Source organism: Microplitis mediator, chromosome 8 (assembly GCF_029852145.1).
Source record: "Microplitis mediator isolate UGA2020A chromosome 8, iyMicMedi2.1, whole genome shotgun sequence".
Taxonomy (NCBI): Eukaryota; Metazoa; Arthropoda; class Insecta; order Hymenoptera; family Braconidae; genus Microplitis; species Microplitis mediator.
The window spans coordinates 24,436,965-24,458,924 of record NC_079976.1 but is presented as its reverse complement, the minus strand read 5'-3'; the positions used below and the strand labels follow the sequence as shown (position 1 = coordinate 24,458,924).

The 21,960-nt window shown below is 26.8% G+C and overlaps 2 protein-coding genes and 1 long non-coding RNA gene across 8 annotated transcripts in view; 2 read left to right on the top strand and 1 right to left on the bottom strand.

Annotated features, from left to right (window-relative positions):
• The first annotated feature begins 59 nt into the window (after nucleotides 1-59).
• On the top strand, nucleotides 60-3,877 carry LOC130674022 (mitochondrial fission regulator 2-like). Of its 2 annotated transcripts, none has more exons than XM_057479285.1 (5): nucleotides 60-450; nucleotides 1,177-1,361; nucleotides 1,761-1,906; nucleotides 1,967-2,186; nucleotides 3,471-3,877. In XM_057479285.1, the coding sequence occupies exons 2-5, from the start codon at nucleotides 1,177-1,179 to the stop codon at nucleotides 3,613-3,615; spliced, it is 696 nt and encodes a 231-aa protein (XP_057335268.1). In that variant the 5' UTR covers nucleotides 60-450; the 3' UTR covers nucleotides 3,616-3,877. The 2 variants fall into 2 exon arrangements, with proteins under 2 accessions (XP_057335268.1, XP_057335270.1); XM_057479287.1 differs by having other exon boundaries at nucleotides 62-450; nucleotides 1,761-1,897; nucleotides 3,471-3,876.
• A 492-nt stretch (nucleotides 3,878-4,369) lies between these two features.
• The window catches only part of LOC130674019 (uncharacterized), a 74,966-nt gene continuing 57,375 nt past the window's right edge, over nucleotides 4,370-21,960 (top strand). Inside the window, exon 1 of one of the 4 annotated variants that reach the window (XM_057479275.1) lies at nucleotides 4,370-4,562. In XM_057479275.1, coding sequence (XP_057335258.1) covers nucleotides 4,506-4,562 — 57 coding nt within the window. In that variant the 5' untranslated portion in view covers nucleotides 4,370-4,505. Of the gene's footprint in view, nucleotides 4,563-7,360; nucleotides 7,651-21,960 lie in introns of those variants that run through there. The other 3 variants (XM_057479274.1, XM_057479273.1, XM_057479272.1) reach the window with 3 other exon arrangements.
• LOC130674024 (uncharacterized) lies at nucleotides 8,629-11,173 on the bottom strand. Of its 2 annotated transcripts, none has more exons than XR_008990958.1 (3): nucleotides 11,088-11,173; nucleotides 9,152-9,316; nucleotides 8,629-8,779 (listed from the first exon to the last, which is right to left on the bottom strand). It is a non-coding gene; the product is annotated as an uncharacterized LOC130674024 (long non-coding RNA). The 2 variants fall into 2 exon arrangements; XR_008990957.1 differs by lacking the exon at nucleotides 11,088-11,173 and adding an exon at nucleotides 9,552-9,660 and having other exon boundaries at nucleotides 9,152-9,382.

Sequence of the window (21,960 nt, the reverse complement as noted above, 5' to 3'; positions counted from 1 at the left end):
CGCACTGTTCCCGCGCATGACGTCAACTGTTTAAATTTAAAAATGGTGGGGGCATTGCTCTTAATTCCCATAACCTCAAACACTTGAACTCTTAAAAAAAACTAATGTCATTTTTAAAATTAAGTCTCGATCATGTATAAATTTTTTTTATCGCGTCTGATAGTAAATACGGAATTAAGTAAAAAATAATAATCGTAGACTGGTGTGTAAATAAATTTTTAAAAATAAATTCAAGTGTAATAATTATTTTTTTTAAACAACAACCTGTGTATCAGCTGTTGGCACTCGATCAGTTTATTTTCTTCAACTACAATAATTTCGTAATTTATTATAGTAAATAGATAATTTATATGATTAGATAAAATTATAATTACTCTGTTTTGGGTAAAGTTTTGTTTGAATGTTTATCAAAAGTAATTACGTGCAGTTCGTTATTATTTGAGGCTAGAGGTAAGAATTTTTTTTTCTATTTTTAAAATGTTACATCAATTCATTTTTAGGTCAATCACCAATTCTTTTTTTTTATCCATTGATTAATTATAATAATTAAAAGTAATTATTCTACTGTAAATTTATTTTTATCCGATTAATTTTCGTTTGATTTAAAATTCTGGCTCAGCAATCAAATTTTAAATAAAAGTCATCAGGACCTTTTTTGTAGAAAATTTAATTTCCTGTAATAAAGGTCTCTATGCATTTTTTTATAAATCTTGTAGTAAATGAGTTATTCTAATTATAATCATTAATTGAATTACAAATTACAAGATTTTGGAGCTTTATTATATGAAATTTATTAAAACCAAAATTTTGACTAAACTATCAATTTTATTGATAAATTTATTAAGACCTTTTTTACAGGAAATTAAATTCTCTACAAAAAAGGTCTCCATGATTTTTTCTATAAACTCATAAATTTATGAGTTATTTTAATTATAATATAAATAAAAATTGTTGTCTAAAGATTTAATTATCTATTGATTAAAACTACAGCTAAACTATCAAAGATATGATAAAATTGATGGGGACCAATTTTGTAAAGAATTAAATTTCCTATAAAAAAGATCTCTGTGTATTTTTTCCTAAAGCTGATAGTTTACAAGTTATTTGAATAAGTATAATTATAAGCGAAAGTAAATTATTTATAAACAATTAATTGATTTTGTTTTCAAATTACAGATGGGAGAGGCACCTAAATATTATGGAAAAAGACGTAGTATAGTACGTCGTATTGGTTCATTTCTACCTCTAAAACCACCACCTAAAATATATGTACGAGTTACTCCGTTGCATTCGATGTCTAGTTCGATGATCAATGAAGTCGCTGATGAAAATAATCATACAAATGGTTATGCAGTCGCTGAGTAATTATTTTTTTTTAATTACAATAATAACTAATAAGAAAAAAATTTTTTGTAATATTTAAATAAATAGCGTGATAATTGAGGAAATAAAATCAAATTTTATTGACTTGAAAATTTTTTTTTTCAGTAAAAAAATATAATTTTCTAGTAATTCTTTAAATTTTTAAATTGAAGATCAAAAATAAAAAACATGTTTGGCTTAAATTCAATTTTGTCAATTTTTCTTAAGTATCAAATGAAAAATTTGAATTTTTTTTTTAATTATAATAGAAAATCTGAGTTAAATTTATAGCTCTCGCTCTGTAAGATTCTGAGACATTTATTTTTAAATATTAAATTATGAGCGCGAATTTGAAATATCTTTCTTGTTATTAATTTATTAATTAATGATGATTACAGCGGCAGACTATCTGGTAGTAAACCAGATTTATTAGAACCAATAAGTTTCGGTTCAGAAGTTCGATTACTAGCATTAGAGCAAGAACTACAAGAATTGAGGTCACAAGTATCAAAAATTGTCAAGACAACAAGCCAACGTGAGCATTGTGAGTCTTATTGTCATTTGATAAATTATTAAACATTTGTTTATTGATGTTAATTACTAGATTCATCATTAGCGTCGTTATCAAATGGTAATTCAAGTATAGGACTAAGACCTCCACCCCCACCACCTCCTCTACCGCCACCGACGACCCCGCATATCGCGAGACGGGCGAGTCTTCAGGATTACAAAGCCGACGAACGCAAGAGACCTTTGTTAACACAAAAATCTATGGCTGATATGATCAAAGACATTGATAAAGTCAAATTAAAGCCCATTGAAAGGTATTGCAACTCAATTTAGATTTTTATTAAATAAAAAAAATCACCATTTTTAAATTATCAAAAGAATTTTTATTTTATTTCAAATTGTCATTGAAATATCGAATTTACATAGAAGTTTGTAAGGACCTTTTTTACAGAGAATTTAATTTCCTTTAAAAAAGATTCTTATTAATTTTTTGATATATTCATTAATTTATGAGTTATTTGGATTTTAATTAAATCTAAATACAAATAGTCACAATTAAGGATAAAAAGAACTTTTTTTGTTTTTTGAAATCAAAATTTCGGATCAAGGATCAAATGTACAGGAAAATGGATAAAGACTTTTTTTGTAGAGAATTAAATTTCCTTTAAAAAAGTTTCTCATAAATTTTTTGATATATTCATTAATTTATGAGTTATTTGGATTTTAATTAAATCTAATCACAAATACTCACAATTAAGGATAAAAAAACTTTTTTTGTTTTTTAAAATCAAAATTTCGGATCAAGGATCAAATGTACAAAAAAATGTATAAGGACCTTTTTTACAAAGAATTTAATTTCCTTTAAAAAAGTTGCTCATAAATTTTTTGATATATTCATTAATTTATGAGTTATTTGGATTTTAATTAAATCTAAATACAAATAGTCACAATTAAGGATAAAAATTCTTTTTTTGTTTTTTGAAATCAAAATTTCGGATCAAGGATCAAATGTACAGGAAAATGTATAAGGACCTTTTTTACAAAGAATTTAATTTCCTTTAAAAAAGTTTCTCATAAATTTTTTGATATATTCATTAATTTATGAGTTATTTGGATTTTAATTAAATCTAATCACAAATACTCACAATTAAGGATAAAAAAACTTTTTTTGTTTTTTAAAATCAAAATTTCGGATCAAGGATCAAATGTACAAAAAAATGTATAAGGACCTTTTTTACAAAGAATTTAATTTCCTTTAAAAAAGTTGCTCATAAATTTTTTGATATATTCATTAATTTATGAGTTATTTGGATTTTAATTAAATCTAAATACAAATAGTCACAATTAAGGATAAAAAATCTTTTTTTGTTTTTTAAAATCAAAATTTCGGATCAAGGATCAAATGTACAGGAAAATGGATAAGGACCTTTTTTGTAGAGAATTAAATTTCCTTCAAAAAAGATCTCTATGAATTTTTCTTCAAATTAAATAATTAAGACAGGAACAATAATCAAAAAAATTTTTACACTTATAAATTTCTGAGTTGTGAAAAATGAATTGAATAATTATTAGTAATTAATTTTTTATTTGTTTCCAAGGTCACCTGGTGGACGTCCCATCCGTAATAAACGTGAAAATAGTCCCTGTAACGATTTACAAGAAATATTGAGACGTAGATATGATGCCATGAGGTCACCGGACAGTAGAAATTCATCAGTATTGAATATCGATGAATCATTTTAGTCCTTATCAACCAATCAATTAATTTACTGATTAATTTTTATTTACCCACTGCTCATATTATTTTATAAGTCATTATTTTTTTTTTTCAATAAAACTAGAGTATAAATACAAAATATATAAATTAATTATAGTTTAGTAATTAGAAACAATTAAATTTTTAAGTGCAATTTACTTGTCCTTTTTTTTTTTTAATAAAAAACAAAAAAAACATGAGAATGTAAAAATGTATGAATGTCTTTTATACATGAGGCTTTTATCAATAATTAACAATCAATTAAATAAATGTTATTGTTAAAAAAACAAATTTCATTTAAATAATTTTTTTAAATTTTAAATTTCGCGCCTTTTGTAATTTAATAAATTCCCCTCCCAAAAGCCGCGTAGTGCATAAATTTAAAATAAGATGGCGGGAGTTGTCCCACACGAGTGTGTTTTCTTTTTTTTTTTAATTTTTGCGGGAACAAACAGCCGAATTAATAATTATTAATTAATTAATAAAAATATCAGCGTTAATTTAAAATTCCCACTGAATATTTTTAAAATATAAATTATTTAGTAAGTTTTTTTTTAATTTATCATGTTTATTATCTTATTAATTAATTATCATAATTATCTAACACTTACCATGTGTACTTATGAATATTAATTACCAATTATCGATTAATTACATTGTTAATTTTTCCTTTATGTTTCCAGTTTTTAAAAACGGCTGTTCCAAAATTGAGGTTATGACGTATATATTTATATTACATATATATATGATTGTAAACACGTGGTAATTTTGTGTAATTAACAAGTGATGAGTAATTACTAAGTAATTATTGAGTTTGTACTGAATTTTTCAAGTGAAAGTTGGAGATAGAAAAAAGAAATAAAATTTTATCAGTAAAATGATTTTGAAACCGAGTGATTTTGAGACAATGAGTTTTTTCAACCGAAAAATTGACGTAAGTAAAATGTTTTTTTTTTTTTAAATATTTAAATAAATTATTTTTAACGCGGTCTCTTAAGAGCTTGACTTTCTCTACTGTTAATTTAAATTTTAAATTAATAAATAAATATAAAAAATATGTTTTTGAATGAAGCCGACAGTAGACAACTTTTATTGTTTTTGTAAACAAATTGTGAGTAGAAAATTGACTTAAAAAAAAATCAGAAAGATTTTAAAAAGTCCTTGACATAAATTTAAAAAAATTAAAATTTCGCTTAAATTTTTCTCGTTTATTTAAAATAAAAAAAAATATTAAAAAAATGTCTAGTATTTTCCGTATCATTAAAAAATTGTTCGAATTTAAATTATTTTTACAAAAGTGTCAATGCTCTCTGGTAGAAGCTCGATTTTTTTTAATTAATAAAATCTAGACATCTGTGAGTTTCAATGCCTGTTTGTTTTGCCAGTCGGAATGCCAATTTCGGATCAATGCAATTTAGTCGGCAGAAACTGATCAGTTTCGGTCCGCTAAATTAATTTCCGGCTTCAATTGCATTCGTCTGCTGTAAATTTCCAATAACCAATTAAACAATTGAAGAAATGAGTTTGTTTTGACTGACTCCAGAAATTAAAATTTTGAGTATCATTGCAGGTAATGTGAAAAATATAGTACGTGACATGAGACAATTATCTGATCCCTTTATTATCTGATATTAAGGTGACGTCAGTTCTCGTCTGAAATCGTTGTATTTAATCCCTTACCACAGAATGTATAGAGAAGACCGGGTCTAAAATTTACAATTTTAAGAAAATAATAAATTATTTAATAGATGAATAATTAATTAAAATGATTGTCAGTGTAGCAGACATCAGACAAATTTAAAATTATTAATAAAATTTTAAAAAATGCGCATTTAACGAACTTTGAAATGAATAAGTGCATTTTTTATATATTTATAATTTTAAATTCCTCTGATGTCTGATACATTCACACTCGTTAATTTCAATTGATTTTAAAGCAGAACTTTAGTCCCAAATCGAGGCTAGTTGTGTAGGATTGGAGAAAATTCTTATAGATAACTTCTCACACTAGTAAAGACATAAACAGAAGTGTTTCTTTAACTCAAGACAAATTTCTCCGGTTCCCGATAATATGACTCCCATATATAGGGAAGATAATATCGCATTAAGTTCTAAAAGACATATTATTATACGCCTTTTTGGCTCTAGTCACTAAATTTAAGACCAAAAAGGCGTATAATTTTTGCACGCCTCGGAAGCGAAGCGGAGAGGTTGTGCTTTATAACCAACCTGTCAAGGTCACACGATTTCCACTCATTAAAGTGCATATATTTTTTTTCTATTACTCTTACACATTATGAAAAGCACATCAATATAAAGCTGAAACACTAATAAATAATCCTGATACTTTTTTTAATTTGTCTAATATGTATTAATATAAAAAAAAGTTCATTAAAAAAAATTTATCGTGGACGTCCATTAGTCTGTGGTTCAAAAAAAACGGCGTGGTACGGATATCTCGAGAACGACTTGACGAAACTACTTAATTTTTTTTTCAAAATTTTCAGAAATAAGCAAAGAAGGTTCCTTTCGAAAATCACTACTGTAGGCCTTCTCGTTTTTTTAAAAATAAATCATTACGGTTAAAACCGGCAATCTTACATGTAAACAAACACACACTGCCGCCATTTTTCATTAGGAATGTTCTCCTTATTTATTTTTTTTTACTTTTATTACCGTATATTTACCATGGAAATTTCTATGGGAAAAGAGCGGGATATTCAATTTTATTCGAAATTTAACTTTTAAAAAAAAACATAACATGAGCTTTCGAGGCGTGCACTTTTGGATTTTCCAAATTTTTTTAGAATTGCAAATCATATTGTAGACTAAAGCTGATTTTTGTTTTAAATTTTTGGATGTATAATAAGTCTCCGAAACGATTGGTAATGGAAAAAAAACTATACGCCCCTTTGGAATTAGTAACGCGACATACATTCGGGCCAAGTAAATAAATATCTTTACTCAAAGTGACTTAAACTCAGGTCAAGATTTGGCTCAAGAAAATATTCTTCATTCAAGATAACTCTTGATTCAAACAATAAAATAGTTTGCTCTAAAGAAATTAGTTTTTCAAACTTCCCAGTAGTAGAAAATTTTCATGCCAAGTACATAATTTCTCAATTTAAAACAAAAAAATTAATTCATCGAGATAAAAATTATTGCATAATTTTGTCTTATAGATTTTACTGGAAGAAATTTTTTTTTATTCTCTTAATAATATAATAGATTATCAATTAAAAAATTATTTACTTTATTATAAAAAAAATTCTTGTGCTTAAATCACGAGCTTGACTTTCTCATCTTCTCATTTAAATTTCAAATTAATTTGATAAATTGACGCGTTAATTATCATTAAAACAAAAAGTTGATCTTGGGTTTAAGACTTTCGTAATTGCCACGAATTAATTAATTATAATTTTTAATTTAAAAAATACTTCTCTGATATCTTGGAATACTTTTCCTAAAATTTCTCCAAAATTCAAATATTTAGTTTTGCTTGCAATTAATTAATTACTGCAATAAATCAATTAATAATTAATTTAAAAAAAATATAAATTTCAAATATTAGCGCCAATTTTAAAAGTGAATAAGAGGGCGCTTTTTATTTATAAATCGAGTATCGGACGTTACACTCGAGAACTAGCATAATAACAAAGGGATAGACAAGCAGAGTGCAAAGTCCTTGAATAAAGAGTAATTATATTCATTATTGACATCCCCTTAGAGCTTTTGTATTTTACATTACAATTTAAAATTTTTTCATAACTAAAGTAATGATTTTTTTTTAATTAATTGACATTTTGGTTCATAAATACTTTTTTTGTGTTTTAATGTTTTTTTAAATCTGTGTTTTAATTTTTACAAAAGAAAGTGTGGGACAGTTTTTGATTACTTTATAATTGAGACTGTAAAAAAAATTTTTTTTTTGACGTGAGTGATTTATTATGAGACCGAATAGAAGACAACGCACTTTAGAAAAGCGCCGGGACGCTTGGCGTCGCCTGTATCATTACATACCGGTGAGTCATGTGTTTCATTTTTTTTTTTTTTATTTTATTTTGTTTATTTTTTTATAAATACGTAAATTAATTAGACTTTATTTTTCAAATAATTAGGCAGCAGAAATTGTAAAGATTTAAATTTTTAAATTTTATTATTTTCGCGGTAAAAAATTTTGTGTAAAATAATTTCAAAAATTTTTTTTGTGCAAGTCAAGTTTTGATTTTAAAATACTTCGAATTTTTCGAGCCGCGGGAAAATTTGAATTTATTTAATTTCAGACCTGAAAGCTCTGAGATATTTTATGAGGAACCAAAAATATTTTATTTTTTTTAACGATACACTGAGACGTAGAATACTAAAAATAATTAATTTTTTTATGTAACTTTTAATTTTCGAAGTAAAAGAATTTTAAAAACAAAAAAATCAAAATTTTATAAATTCGGATTTTGGAGGCGTGAGAAAAAAAAAATAAAACATTTTTCTGGAACTCGTAATTCTTTTTTTTAGTAAAATAAAAATTGATGGATCGATAAGGGAGTGACATTAATATTTAAGTGACATCTAGGTTGAATTTTATTTTTTTTTTATTTTTTCTGGCTCAGCTAAAATGGGTTAGAGTTGGGAAAAATAAGATGAGAAGCTAAATATTAACAAGAAAGATGGAAAATTGTAATAAAAGATAATGCCGGATAAACCTAGTAATCAGATCAGCTGTTTTGCAATAATTCTTTTTTTTTTTAAGGATAAAAATGTCCTCTGTAATCCTCTGTAACTTTTTAAATATTAATCCTATGGAAAATTTTAATCAGACATAATCGATAGGAAATTTAATTCCTTACAAATAAGTTTTCTATAAAAATTTATGTAAGTTTAATATTTATCAAGTTGCAGCCGTTTTAAAAGATTTAAGGGGGTATTCTGGTTTAGAAGCCCGAATTTTAGGTATTTTTTCGGACGCGATAAAAAAAAACAAAAATTATTTTTACCATCCATTTTTTTATAAGTTTTTTATTGATATTTTAAGAATACAAAACATTAATAATATAAGAAAAAAAATTAAATTTCAAAAAACTGCAGGTCGGCGCAGTGGGGACTGATGGAAAAATGGCTTGTCCTGGTGTGCAGGATATAAATCCTTCCCATGACCTGAAATGGGAATCCATGAATAATTCGTAATGAGGAAGGGTGTAGTTATCGCACTACGAAACGTTTTTGAAAAAAAAAATTTTTTTTCACAAAAAGGCGGTGGTTTGAAAAAAAAGTTTCGTATTTTCCCTGTTTTTTTGTCGTTCGGAATTTTTTAAAAATACAAAAAAAAAAATTTTTTCTTAAACCTCTTCGTAGTGTGATACTATAATGTATAAAGAAGCTCTGTGTAAAATTTCAAGTGAATCGGTTGAGTAGAATTAAAGATATCATGCACACCGTTTCCAGAAAAGTAGTTACGAGAAAAAGGAGTTTAAAGTTTGAGGGCTAATCGCGCGCAGTTGGAGTCGTTTACTGACGTTTTATACTCACTTGTTATTAATCAGCTATCCCTGCTCCGTACAAAGTACCTTCTTTGACTTCAAATGTCATGTTTAGTGAAGCTCTTTCAGATGATTTAGCAGTTCCAGCTTCCTTGGAAGCCTCAGTAACTCGACCCGGCTGCGAAACGGTTTTGTCGGCGCGTCACAAAATGAACTGTAACTCCGAAAATAATTCGAATTTCGAAAAATCCTTTTAGGGACATTTTCTTGAAGGGTTATACTATGAAAATATGCAAAAAAAAATCGATTTTTTCGAATTTCTAAACCAGAATACTTCCTTAAATCGTGCAAATAATCAATTTTTGAAAATTGAATTCTAAAAGATTTTTTTTGTAAATTTCCAATCTTGTTAATAGAGTTAAAAAAAAAAAAAATTCGATTTAACGTACAAAAGATTTGTTGGTATTGAAATAGTCACGTAATCAATCGGGAAATTGAAGATTGTCGGTTAAATAATCGCTTAGGATGACAGATAAAGATTACGATGTGATGGTAGAGGGTTTCGTGTGTAGATGAGTTGTAATATAGCCGGTAGCTGTGGGGGTGGTGGTGGTGGTGGTGGTGGTCGTGGAAAGATTGTAGATGAGAGATTGCTTAAAAGGATTATAGCTGTGGGAGTATGCAGTCCTGGGTTTTTAAAAGTGTAGGATAGTTTGATATTGAGGGATAGGAGTGGATAGGAGGATCGGAGGATGAACCAGATTAGAGGAGAGCAGTACAGGGTAGAGATGAGAAGAGTAGAGTAGTGGTAATATCGATTTTAGTCGACTACGTTACGCTCTGACGAATAGAATCGAGCTGTGATTAATTAAAACCAGAGATGAGAGGAGAGAGAAATTGAGAACTCGCGAAATTATACATTCAGATAAACTCTCTATGAAATTCTCATAACGAGGAAATATTCTGCAACTGATCTATCCGCTTGTTATTTACGCTAATTAAATTATTTTCTTATTTTTATTTTTTTTACCAGGAGGCGGGAAGTTAAGGTCGAATTTTATTAGAGCGTGAATGTTATTTTATGGAAATTTTTATTTTGCATCGAAATTAATATTTGCCAGCGAAAATTAATGAGACGAATTTTTAAAACGAATTTTATGAGACGTACAAAATTATCCAAGTTTTTTTTGTTTACTTAAATGTTTTTTTATTGAAGACGATGAGAATTTTTTTTATAATTATTATAATGACACTGTGATAAAATTTGACTTTTTTCCGTGTAACTTCAATGATAAAATATTCTGATACTTAAGCACGCGATAGTAATAGACAGCAACAAAAAAAATTTATTCTCACCCCGATAAATTTTTTGCTTTCAATTCAAAATATGAAGAATTCGTTTAGGTCAAGTAAAAATTTCTTGCACTAAAAGATCATTTTTTTTTGTGTAATCGCGCTCGATAATAAACCAACATATTGAAAAAAAAACTAATTTTTCTAATAAAAAAAAAATTCTTCCTCAGAAAAATTAATTTATTACGAACTTGCAAAGTTATTTCATGACAAGAAATTAAAATTTTTTGTTATTTTTATTATTTACAAAAAAAAAGTTTGCTTACTATTAATAAAAAATTTTGTAATAAATTAAAAAAATTCTTGTATCATAACTTTCGTCATTGAAACCGATGAAATATTTCAATGCATGAAAAGTTTTTTTATCATCCGATATTTTAAATTTTAATTGAAAAACTTTGTTTACTTTTTTAAAAAAACATTTTTTTTTTATAAAACTTTATTCCGCATTTGCAATAAATTAATTTATTGTCAACAAATTAATTTCTTTTTTTTCGGTGAGTCACTTAATCTCAGTGGATTATTTTCTAATTTAACGAGGTAACAACTCAGAAAATAGGTAAAAATTACCGTGAAAAAAAGTACCACAGAAAAAATTATAAATTTTTAGAAAATTATATGATAATAATTACCATAAGATTACGATTAAATTAAAATTTTTTTGTGTGATACACAATCACATAAATTATCGTAATTTTAATTATAATGGAAATAGTTATCATTCCTATCAGTATATTGATCATTATTACAAAAATACTCGCTATCGTTACATTAATTGATAAATATTACAACCGCATGACGACATTTTTCAAAATGCGTCAATAGTAATATTCATTATCTTGCGTGCGTAATAATTATAATTAACATGGTAATTAGTATTGTCTTCTAATAAGAATTTTTGTCATACTGGACAACTAACAAATTCTTCATTTTGACAACAACCGGTTTTTCATTAATTTTTCAGTGCATTGATCAGTTTAATTGTACAATTAATTACTTGTACTTCATTTTATTATTTAATATTAATATTTCATACAAAGAAAAATATATAAATCAGTCATAAATAAAAAGAAATTTGGAAAATCCAAAAGTGCACGCCTCGAACGCTCATGTTATGTTTTTTTTTAAAAGTTAAATTTCGAATAAAATTGAATATCCCGCTCTTTTCCCATAGAAATTTCCATGGTAAATATACGGTAATAAAAGTAAAAAAAAAAATAAATAAGGAGAACATTCCTAATGAAAAATGGCGGCAGTGTGTGTTTGTTTACATGTAAGATTGCCGGTTTTAACCGTAATGATTTATTTTTAAAAAAACGAGAAGGCCTACAGTAGTGATTTTCGAAAGGAACCTTCTTTGCTTATTTCTGAAAATTTTGAAAAAAAAATTAAGTAGTTTCGTCAAGTCGTTCTCGAGATATCCGTACCACGCCGTTTTTTTTAACTACAGACTAATGGACGTCCACGATAAATTTTTTTTAATGAACTTTTTTTTATATTAATACATATTAGACAAATTAAAAAAAGTATCAGGATTATTTATTAGTGTTTCAGCTTTATATTGATGTGTTTTTCATAATGTTTAAGAGTAATAGAAAAAAAATATATGCACTTTAATGAGTGGAAATCGTGTGACCTTGACAGGTTGGTTATAAAGCACAACCTCTCCGCTTCGCTTCCGAGGCGTGCAATACACCCGTGGTAAATTTAGGCACACGGGTGCTTAAAAATAACTCTTTTATCAACCGACAATTGGAGGTTCGAGTACTCAATTTTATTAAATAAAATATTGAATTCCTTTATTTTTACAAGTTTATTTAAAAACAACAAAATTACGTGGAATTAATTAATTAAAAAATTACAGTGACTTTTTAAATCCGCGACGGTAACTATTACTATCTTAGCATGATAAATATTGTCAGCTAAGATTATAATTATATGAGTAATTTCTTTTATTGATAAGAGTGATTATTAGGCGGGAATGATAATAAATATCGTAATGTGATTTTTTTCAATAGGATTATGGTGATAAATTTAATAATTACTATACCGTACAGTAACCGATAAAAATCTCCGAAGACAATCATTACTATAAAATGATCAGTAGTTATTAATTTGATTTAAAAAAAATTTTTTTTTAATTCAAAATCTACAAAAATTAAGATCAAAATTTTATGTGAATTGAAAAAATTTTATAAGATGTAAAAAAAAAAGTAAATATGCTCATTATATTAATTAACGTAAGTACTTGATAGCGGTGTAAAAGATTTATTGAAAAAAAATTAATCGATGCGTGATAATGCATTAACATAATCTTTAATTCTCTTAATTTATCATCGAAATTGGCAAATTTAATCTTTAAATGTCAACATATCAGGTTCAATAGGTCGTAAAAAAAATTTAACGAGCTCATTTGACTCGTTGAAATGTCTACTTAGCCATTAAACAACTTCTTTGATCGTTAAATTTTTTTTTCTTTCATAAAAAGTATATAAAAATCCGTCATCGCCGCAGTAACTAATTATTTAAATTTTAAAAATCAATTACTCGGGTTTTCGTCATCGTCAAAAAAAATTAACGCACTTATTTTACTTCCTAAAATCTCTTCTTAGACTCACTCTAAAACACTTGACAATAAAAAATTTTAATCATCAAAATTATTAAAAAGAAATTTCTGAAAAACGAGATAAAACAAGAATTTTTTTACTTTTTTTTTTTTACGTCTTATTCAGTTTTTTTTTTTTCGTTTTTCTGAAAATTTCCAGGGTTTTTGAGGGTACATTAAGCTGTAAAATTACCTGGCAACATTATTTTTTTTATCAATATTTGCAGAGTAGCGATGAGTCGACTAAAAAACCAGAAAATGGCCATTTTTTAAGGGTTTTTCAAATGGATATCAAATAAAAAAAAATTTTCTTTGAAAAAATCGAAAATGGAGCTTGTAGGGAATTTATTCAAGTTTCTTAAACTGCCCTTTAAATTACTGTGCGGCCATTACTTGCTGAGATATCAATAATCAAAGACAAAAGGATCTTTTTTCATTTGAAGGCTGATATCTCAGCAGCAAATTGTCGTACAGAGAAACAAAAAAAGCAAATTGTAGCTGAATAAATTTCCTAAGCGAGCCATGAATTCGTTTTTTTGAAAAAATTTTTCCCGGCCCCGTAGATCTTAAAAACAAAACCAAAAAATTTAGAATAATTTTGTCTCGATCTTCTTCTTATGATTCCGCAAAAACCGTGGCTCGAAAAAATATTTTGCTGAAAGATCTTTAAACTAAAAATTTCAAGCTTCAATTTGCTTTTTTTTGTTTTTTCGATACGTTTTTTTTTTCACGAAAATACAGCCTTCCAAAAATCACTAAAAAATTTATAAAATTTTTTTGTTCCTTTAATTTTTTGGATAAGTGTACACGGAAAGAAAATTATGGGAAGTTTTGCTATGCATTATGGGAATGGTTCCCATAATGGTATGGGAATAGTACCTATACTACTATAGGGATGGTTCCCATAAATTATGGGAACCATCCCCATAATAGTATGAGAATAGTTCCCATACCATTATGGGAATGGTTCCCATAATTATATGGAAATGGTTCCTATACCATTATGGGAACCATTCCCATAATATTATGGGAATGATTCCCATATCATTATGGGAACCATTCCCATAATAGTATGGGAATGATTCCCATACCATTATGGGAATGGTTTCCATAATATATGGGAACCATCCCTATAGTAGTATAGGTACTATTCCCATAATGTTATGGGAACCATCCCTATAATATCATTAAATTTTTTTTTTGCACAATAGTGTAGAAATTTCCCAAAATTTGAATTTTCTTGAATGTTTTGTGCTAACAATAAATTCTTGTTAAAAATTTTAATGTTTTTTTGCCAAATACGATTTTTTTTTTCAACGTTTGAATTTTTGTTTTTATGTTTAATAATATTTCTGTGTATTGTAGAAGTGATTACCGCACTTTTTTAAATTAATTTTTTCATGATAATATGGGAACCATTCCCATAATATTATGGGAATAGTTCCCATACTATTATAGGAACCATTCCCATAATATTATGGGAATGGTTCCTATAAATTATGGGAATAGTTCCTATAAATTATAGGAACCATTCCCATAAATTATAGGAATGATTCCCATAATATTATAGAAAGTATTCCTATAAATTATAGGAACCATTCCTATAATTATAGGAACCATTCCTATAGTGTTATGAGTACCATTCCCATAATTATAGGAACTATTCCTATAATTATGGGAAACATTCCTATAATTATAGGAACCGCTCCCATAATTTATGGTCGTAATTCCTATTATGGTATAGGAAAAAATTTCACAAAATTATGGGAACAGCTGCCATAATTTTCTTTCCGTGTAGATAAATAAAAAAAAAATGGATATATAAGATTTATCACAGTTATTAGTTTCCCAAAAAGGTAAACAGTCATAGTTAACTTTTATTATAAACTAAAACAGTAACAATGACGGCTTAGGGTGCGATTTAATAAATTTTTAAGTCCACCCACCCCCTAAAATCTTTAACCCCAAAGTTTTGTTATACTGCACCGCAAATATTTATGTAAAATGTTAACACGAGATTAAATATTGATAGTAATTTTTTTTTCTTTTTTATTGAGTAAATAAAATTAAAAAATATGAAATTTGAAAGACTTAACGCAGTCGTTGATACTCTGGTCGGGTTTCGCGATCAATACGCGTTTCCCCGTGGTGACCGGCTATCAGTATGTCTCGCTCTAGCTCGGGTTTTATCAGAGCAGTTGGTCTGATCGTCTCTACACAACTCTGTACTCAGTGTTCTAGAGGTTCGTCTCTTCTCTTCCTTCCATACTTCCATTACATTTTCTCTACGAGTGTGCTCTGGGAGCTTGTAGGAGTAGTAGAAGTTGCCGTTGTCGTTTCCGGCAACGCGTAATTTTATTATTTTACTTTTCTCGATTTATTAACGTTATTTTTATAAAAATTTTAAGTTCATTTTTTTATTATTAATTTGTATGGAAAAAATTACTAGACAATTTTTAATTTTTTTTTTTTAAGTCTCCATTTTGCGGGCCTGTACTTTTTTGAATTTTGCCTTTTTTTTTTTTAACTAAATTTTTTTGTATTCTTTAATCACAAAAATCTTTACCATTTTTTATTTGCAGCGTTTCAAAAAACACCCAAAGTCTGACCCTCTAGACCAGAATACCCCCTTAAGAGAAAAATTTTAAAGTAAAAAAACAATTTTATTTGAATAATTTAAAGAGTATGAAATTTTGAAAATGAGAATTTTATGAATTTTTTTTTTTTAATTGAAAGAAAGAGAGAATTTTTAGTTGGGGTTGTGGAGGGAAAAATATCCCGTGTAAAAAAAATTTGTTCCGAAAAGGTTCCAAAAAAGTTCTGCATGTGAAACTTCTAAACATGAGACAGATTAGAACTTTTTTGGAACGTTAGTAATTTTGATGGTAAAAAAAAAGTTTTTATGAGCAAATTTAGAGTCAAAAAAGGACGTTCTTGGAACCTTTTTGGAATTTTATACAGACATTCCGAAGAAGTTAAAAAATCACTACTTTTGAATTTTTTATACAACAAAAATTAACATCCATAAAAAATTCCAAAAAAATTCCTAGAACGTCTTTTTTTGACTCTAAATTTGCTCATAAAAACTTTTTTTTTACCATCAAAATTACTTACATTCCAAAAAAAGTTCCATTCGAAGTTCTAATCTGTCTCATTTTTAGAAGTTCCACATGCAGAACTTTTTTGGAATCTTTTTGAAACGAATTTTTTTTACACGGGATTGGTGACAATTGAAAGTCTGATAAATAATGAATTATTTATTTTAAAAATGAATATTTATAATTTTTATATAAATTTTGTTTTTTATTATATTTGATATATTTATTCTTTGATATATTTCTTACGTAACATATTTCTTCCATAAATATATAAAGATAAGACAGCTTAGGTAAACGAAAAAATGACATATATAAATTATATATGAAAAATATATGTATGATCGACAGATCAAAGGAACGATCTCTTTTATATTTTATCGGGATTTCAATTCACCAGATTGAATTTTCTTCTTTATATTTTTTCTGTACTTTAAATCTTATATTTAATTTTTTTTTACTTCTTCAAGATAAAATGGATAAATAATTTATTTATTTATTATTAGGGTTTGAATGTTTTAAAGAGATTTTTTATTTGCAAGCTTAAAAGATTTATAAATTCACAACTCAACAGTTATTGGTCCTAGAAATTTGAATTTAAGCGCCTGGGTTGAAAAACAAAATTATTCAACACTTCATTAATTAATCCCCCCCCCCTAATTTAAATAATAAATAAAACATTTAAAATAATTATTTAATAAATGAAAAAACCGTTTGATTTCCGGTCTGTATATTTTCAGCTCAAAGGAGTTAATGAAAAACTAACATTTAAACTTACGAAATTTATTTTATTAGATAGAAATAGGGAAAGAAAATGTGGAAAATTACTATAAGAATGATAAGATAAATAGAAAATTCGTCTCAACACTTTTAGGGGAGACGAATTCACTTCATCTTGAGACCCTTCAGTGTCAATCGTTTATTAATAGACATTCGCTAACTTTTATCTTCTTCTCCATTATTTTATTTATTTTTATTTTTATAATTAATATGTCTTATATTAATTGTCACTATCGATTTCATAACTTTCCGCTATGAAGATTCTCCAAAAACTTGGGAATTTATTGTTTTCAACCCTTTTTTGAAAATCGATTTGTCATCAGATGCGACGTTTTGAGGTCATAGGAAGCTATTCTGACTATTTTCAGAATAATGTCCGAGTGTGTGTGCAAACTCTATATAACTTTTCAATTAATGAACTGATTTTAATTGTTCTCGCGGCAATCAAAAGAGCTTATGAGACGTCAACTTTTTTGTTAAATTTTTGACCATTCGATTTAATAGACTGAGATATTTGAGAAATACAAAAAAAAATAATTAGGTTTTTTGAAATTTGTCAAAAAGGACTCGATTAATCGATTTTCACACTATGAAAAATTCCCAATAAATTTTACTATGGGTGCATAGTAACACCGGACTATAAGAAAACTGTTTCAAAATTTACAACTGTCCCATAGGAAACGTATGCGCAGACTACATGATTGTGGCCTATGCGCATACGTTTACTATGGGACACTTGGAAATTTTGTACCAGTTTTCTTATAGTCCGGTGTTACTATGCAACCATAGTAAAATTTGTTGGGAATTTTTCACAGTGCAAATCTAATCAGCTTAAGAACTCGATAAAACATGACGACAGCAGCGATTACTATAAAAATCGGTTATTTTTGGTAGATACCTCATAATATGAAGTAGGGGAGGGTGGGGCAGAGCGGCCCCCCTAAGCCAATTATTATTTTTTGGGGCTTTCAACCATAAGATCTCTTTACTTTTGTCCTATTTCGAACAAATTTATGGACATTTTGCCAAAATTCTGAAAAAATTTTTTTTTTTGTGGGGCAGAGCGGCCCCGCTTCAAAAAGTGATAAAAAAATTTTTTTTTTTCGTTTTTTTTTTTTTTTTAAATTGTTTTCATCATTAAGAATGTATTTCTTTCTCTTGACAACTATTTTTGGTTTTATATTACTCGAAAAAAATTTTTTAAAGCGTAAAAAATCGTTCACTCTCGATTACCTTAATTAATAATTGTTATTAAATAAAAAAAAAATCAATTCTATAGTTTTACTTTATTTCAAAAATTTATCAACTAAAAAAAAAAATTTAATTTTTATAAATTTTTAGTGACCAAATTTGCCTCTTAAATAGAGAAACGGCCGAAAAATATGGAAAAATAATTTTTTCGGAAGTTTCGGCTGGTCCATTTTGCCCCAGGTGTTATGCGTAGGGCTAGAAATGTGGAATTATAACAATTTTTTTTTAATTTGACGATAAAAATATGAAAAAATCACTTTTTCAAAATTTTGGGCTTGTCCATTTTGCCCCAAATGTCATGCGTAGGGGTAAAAATGCGCAAACATATCGGATTTATAGTAATTAGTCGAAAAAAAAAAAATTTTTTTTTTGGTCAAAATTTCAGGGGGGCCGCTCTGCCCCACCCTCCCCAACTAAATGTTTCAAAAATTTTATCAGATCTTTTTCATTACTTAATTATTTTATAATCTATCGTAATCGGTTCGTTAGTTTAAAAAATCTCGTCAACAAGACAATTTAAAATTATTATTCTCTGAATTTTTTTCGGATATTTCATATTTTGAGGTTGTGGTCTAATGCAAAACTCATTTCACTCTTTATCGTGAGTACTTATATTGAGTTCTGTCCAAATCTTCGTGTATCTTTGAGAGTAATCGTACAAAAAAATTTCAAGTTGTGTTTTGATTATTTTTGATTTTTTGAATTTTCGTAGTTTCGGGCAAGACAACTTATTTAGAGCTCGAAAACAGCGGGAAATTTTGAGGCTGGCTAACCATTTTCCAGATTATTTTTTTTTCTTTCCCATAAAATAATTTCTTTTTTTAGTTTTTAGAAAAAAAGCGCAAGATGTTTTCTATCATTTTTTTTTTTTTGCAAAAAAAAATTATATTATTTTACAAGCTTACCCTTTTACTTTTTTCCTCGTTTCTTTAACATGATTTTACCTCATTTATTTATTTATTTATTATTTTTTTTTTCTTATCGTCCTTCATGGGCGCACAGGAAATTGCTCGTGATGAAGGCCAGAGGCTACGTTCTTTTCATCCTCCCGTGAGGAGTTTCAAATACACTATTTTTACTCTCTTACGAGCTTTTACTAATAAATATATATACGTAGAAAAAAAAATAAACAAATAAATTAATAATTCAAATTTTATTTTTTTTTTTTTTAATTAAATCAGATAAACTATTTCAATTAATTTGACTAAATTTAATTATTTAAATAAATTAATTTTTGAATAATCGCAAAAAAAAAATTAATAAAATTAATATTTCGATCGAACGATTAGAGATACGGTAAAAATGAATGAGAAAAAACTTTTCGGAAATTAAATTTCCTACAAAAATTGCCCCAATGATTTTAGTCGTAGAGTTGATATTTCAGCGGTAATTTAAAATATAAAGTAGTCGGATTATTTGAATACATAAAATTATTAAAAAATATATTATTTTTATTTTATTTACGTGATGTTAAAAATAATCCACGCATCTCGATGGCCTTTACTGAATATTTAAGAGGGTATAAATATGTTTTTCACATTAACCTTATTTTTTTTATTTTATTTTATTACATTTTATTTAACTGGCAGATTTTTATTTTATTTTTTATCTTTTTCTGATTTTATTTCAACAATTTAATTAAAAGTTTGTTTATATTTAAAGAGAGATAAATATAAATAAAATCGTGAATCTAGTATAAAATCGACTGAGTAACTAATGCACGGAATTTCATATACATATGTTTGTATGTATTTTTTTTTATTACATTGGTAATAAAACAAACGATATAAATTTTTTGCGTGAGAAAAAACGTTCCAGTGAACGCAATCACGTTTCAGTTTAGCTCTCAAAAGCCTGACGTTTCCATGACGTGTGATCGTTGGAAATTTTAACAAAAAGATTCAAAAAAATAATAACAGAGAATGGAGTTTTTTTTTTTTTTTTTTATTAAAAATGGCAACAGAAATTCTTTTAAATCTCAAAGATTTTCAATTTATTCTTTTAAAATTTCTATGCGCATCCGTAATTATCCCAAAGAATTTAACTTAGTCTTGAATTTATTTTTTTTTCTGATTCAAAAAATGTTTCATTACAAAATTTTACTGTCTAAAAAAAAAAAAAATTTCATGAAATTTTGAAAATTTGTCTCAGAATCTTCTTTTACTAGAAGTAAAACTTTTTATTAAATTTTTTGTTAAAATCTTTCGAGAAGACTCCAAAAATAATTTATAATGAATTCTTCCACCGACGAATAAAAAAAATATTTAAAAAATTGAATTCATAAAAACACGTGTAAAAATTAATAATAAACCTGGCACACTGTGTTGTAATAAATCACACCGGAATTTACTGTAATATAACGACATAAATACCTCACACCTTTAAACTCATCTTCATCTTCATCTCAATTTATATTTTTTTCTTCTTCCTCTTCTTCTTCTTCGTCTTCTTTACATTTTCTATAAATATATATACTGACAATAAAATATTAACAAATTTCCTAACATATATATGTGGAGGTGGACAAAGCAGACCACCCCAACATTTGATATTTAAGTTTATTTTTGAAAATGGTTCTAAATCGTCATTTCTAACTCTGACAATTTTTTTTCCCACAATAATTTTTTTTCTTCGAGAAATTTTTTCTGGACGATTTTGATTTAAATTTAAATCCATTCGTCTTATTTTTAACAACTTCGAATACTACACGGAATGAAAATTATAGGAAGTTTTGCTATGCATTATGGGAATGGTTCCCATAATGGTATGGGAATAGTACCTATACTGCTATAGTATAATATATGGGAATCATCCCCATAATAGTATGAGAATATTTCCCATACCATTATGGGAATGGTTCCCATAATGATATGGGAATGGTTTCCATAATATTATGGGAACCATTCCCATACTATTATGGGAATGGTTCCCATATTGGTATAGGAACTATTCCTATAATATTATGGGAACTATTCCCATAATGTTATGGGAACCATCCCTATAATATCATAAAATTTTTTTTTTGCACTATAGTGTAGACATTCTCCAAAATTTGAATTTTCTTGAATGTTTTGTGCTGACAAAAAATTCTTGTTAAAAATTTTAATGTTTTTTTGCCAAATACGATTTTTTTTTTCAATGATTGAATTTTTGTTTTTATGTTTAATAATATTTCTGTGTATTGTAGAAGTGATTACCGCACTTCTTTAAATTAATTTTTTTCATGATAATATGGGAACCATTCCCATAATATTATAGGAATGGTTCCTATAATAGTATGGGAACTATTCCCATACACACAAAAAAAGGAATTCTTGGGTCAAGAAGAAAATCGTTTCCAAAAATAAATTCTTAAATTAAAATATCCTCTTTTCTTGTTTGAAAAAATTTTCTCTTGGTAAAAAATTTTTTTTTTTTTAATTAGAGTATATAAAGCTCTTCAATAAAGAAATTCAATTTTGATTTAAAAATATAAATTTTTGCTTTAAATGTTTTTAGTTTCTCCGAACAAGAAAACAACTTGGTTGGCTCAAGAAAATTTAGCTCTTGGTTTTAGAAGATACCAACTCATTCTAAAAACATCGTTCTCTCGAATGTAGTCGATATCGATTCATTTCGATACATCGAGTTTTTAAACGGAGGCACATTTAACTTACTCCAAGTAAAAATTAATTTATTTAAAGATTTGATAACATTTAGTTCAAAATAAATGTAGACTTCATCTTAGAACGATTAATTTTAGATTTAAAAAATAAAAAACTCATTTTAAAACTA

Coding starts and splice junctions, on each gene's coding strand:
- LOC130674022 (XM_057479285.1), top strand. CDS start 1,177: ATGGGAGAGGCACCTAAATATTATGGAAAAAGACGTAGTATAGTACGT. Junction 1,362..1,760: donor AATGGTTATGCAGTCGCTGA/GTAATTATTTTT, acceptor TGATGATTACAG/CGGCAGACTATCTGGTAGTA. Junction 2,187..3,470: donor AAATTAAAGCCCATTGAAAG/GTATTGCAACTC, acceptor TTTGTTTCCAAG/GTCACCTGGTGGACGTCCCA.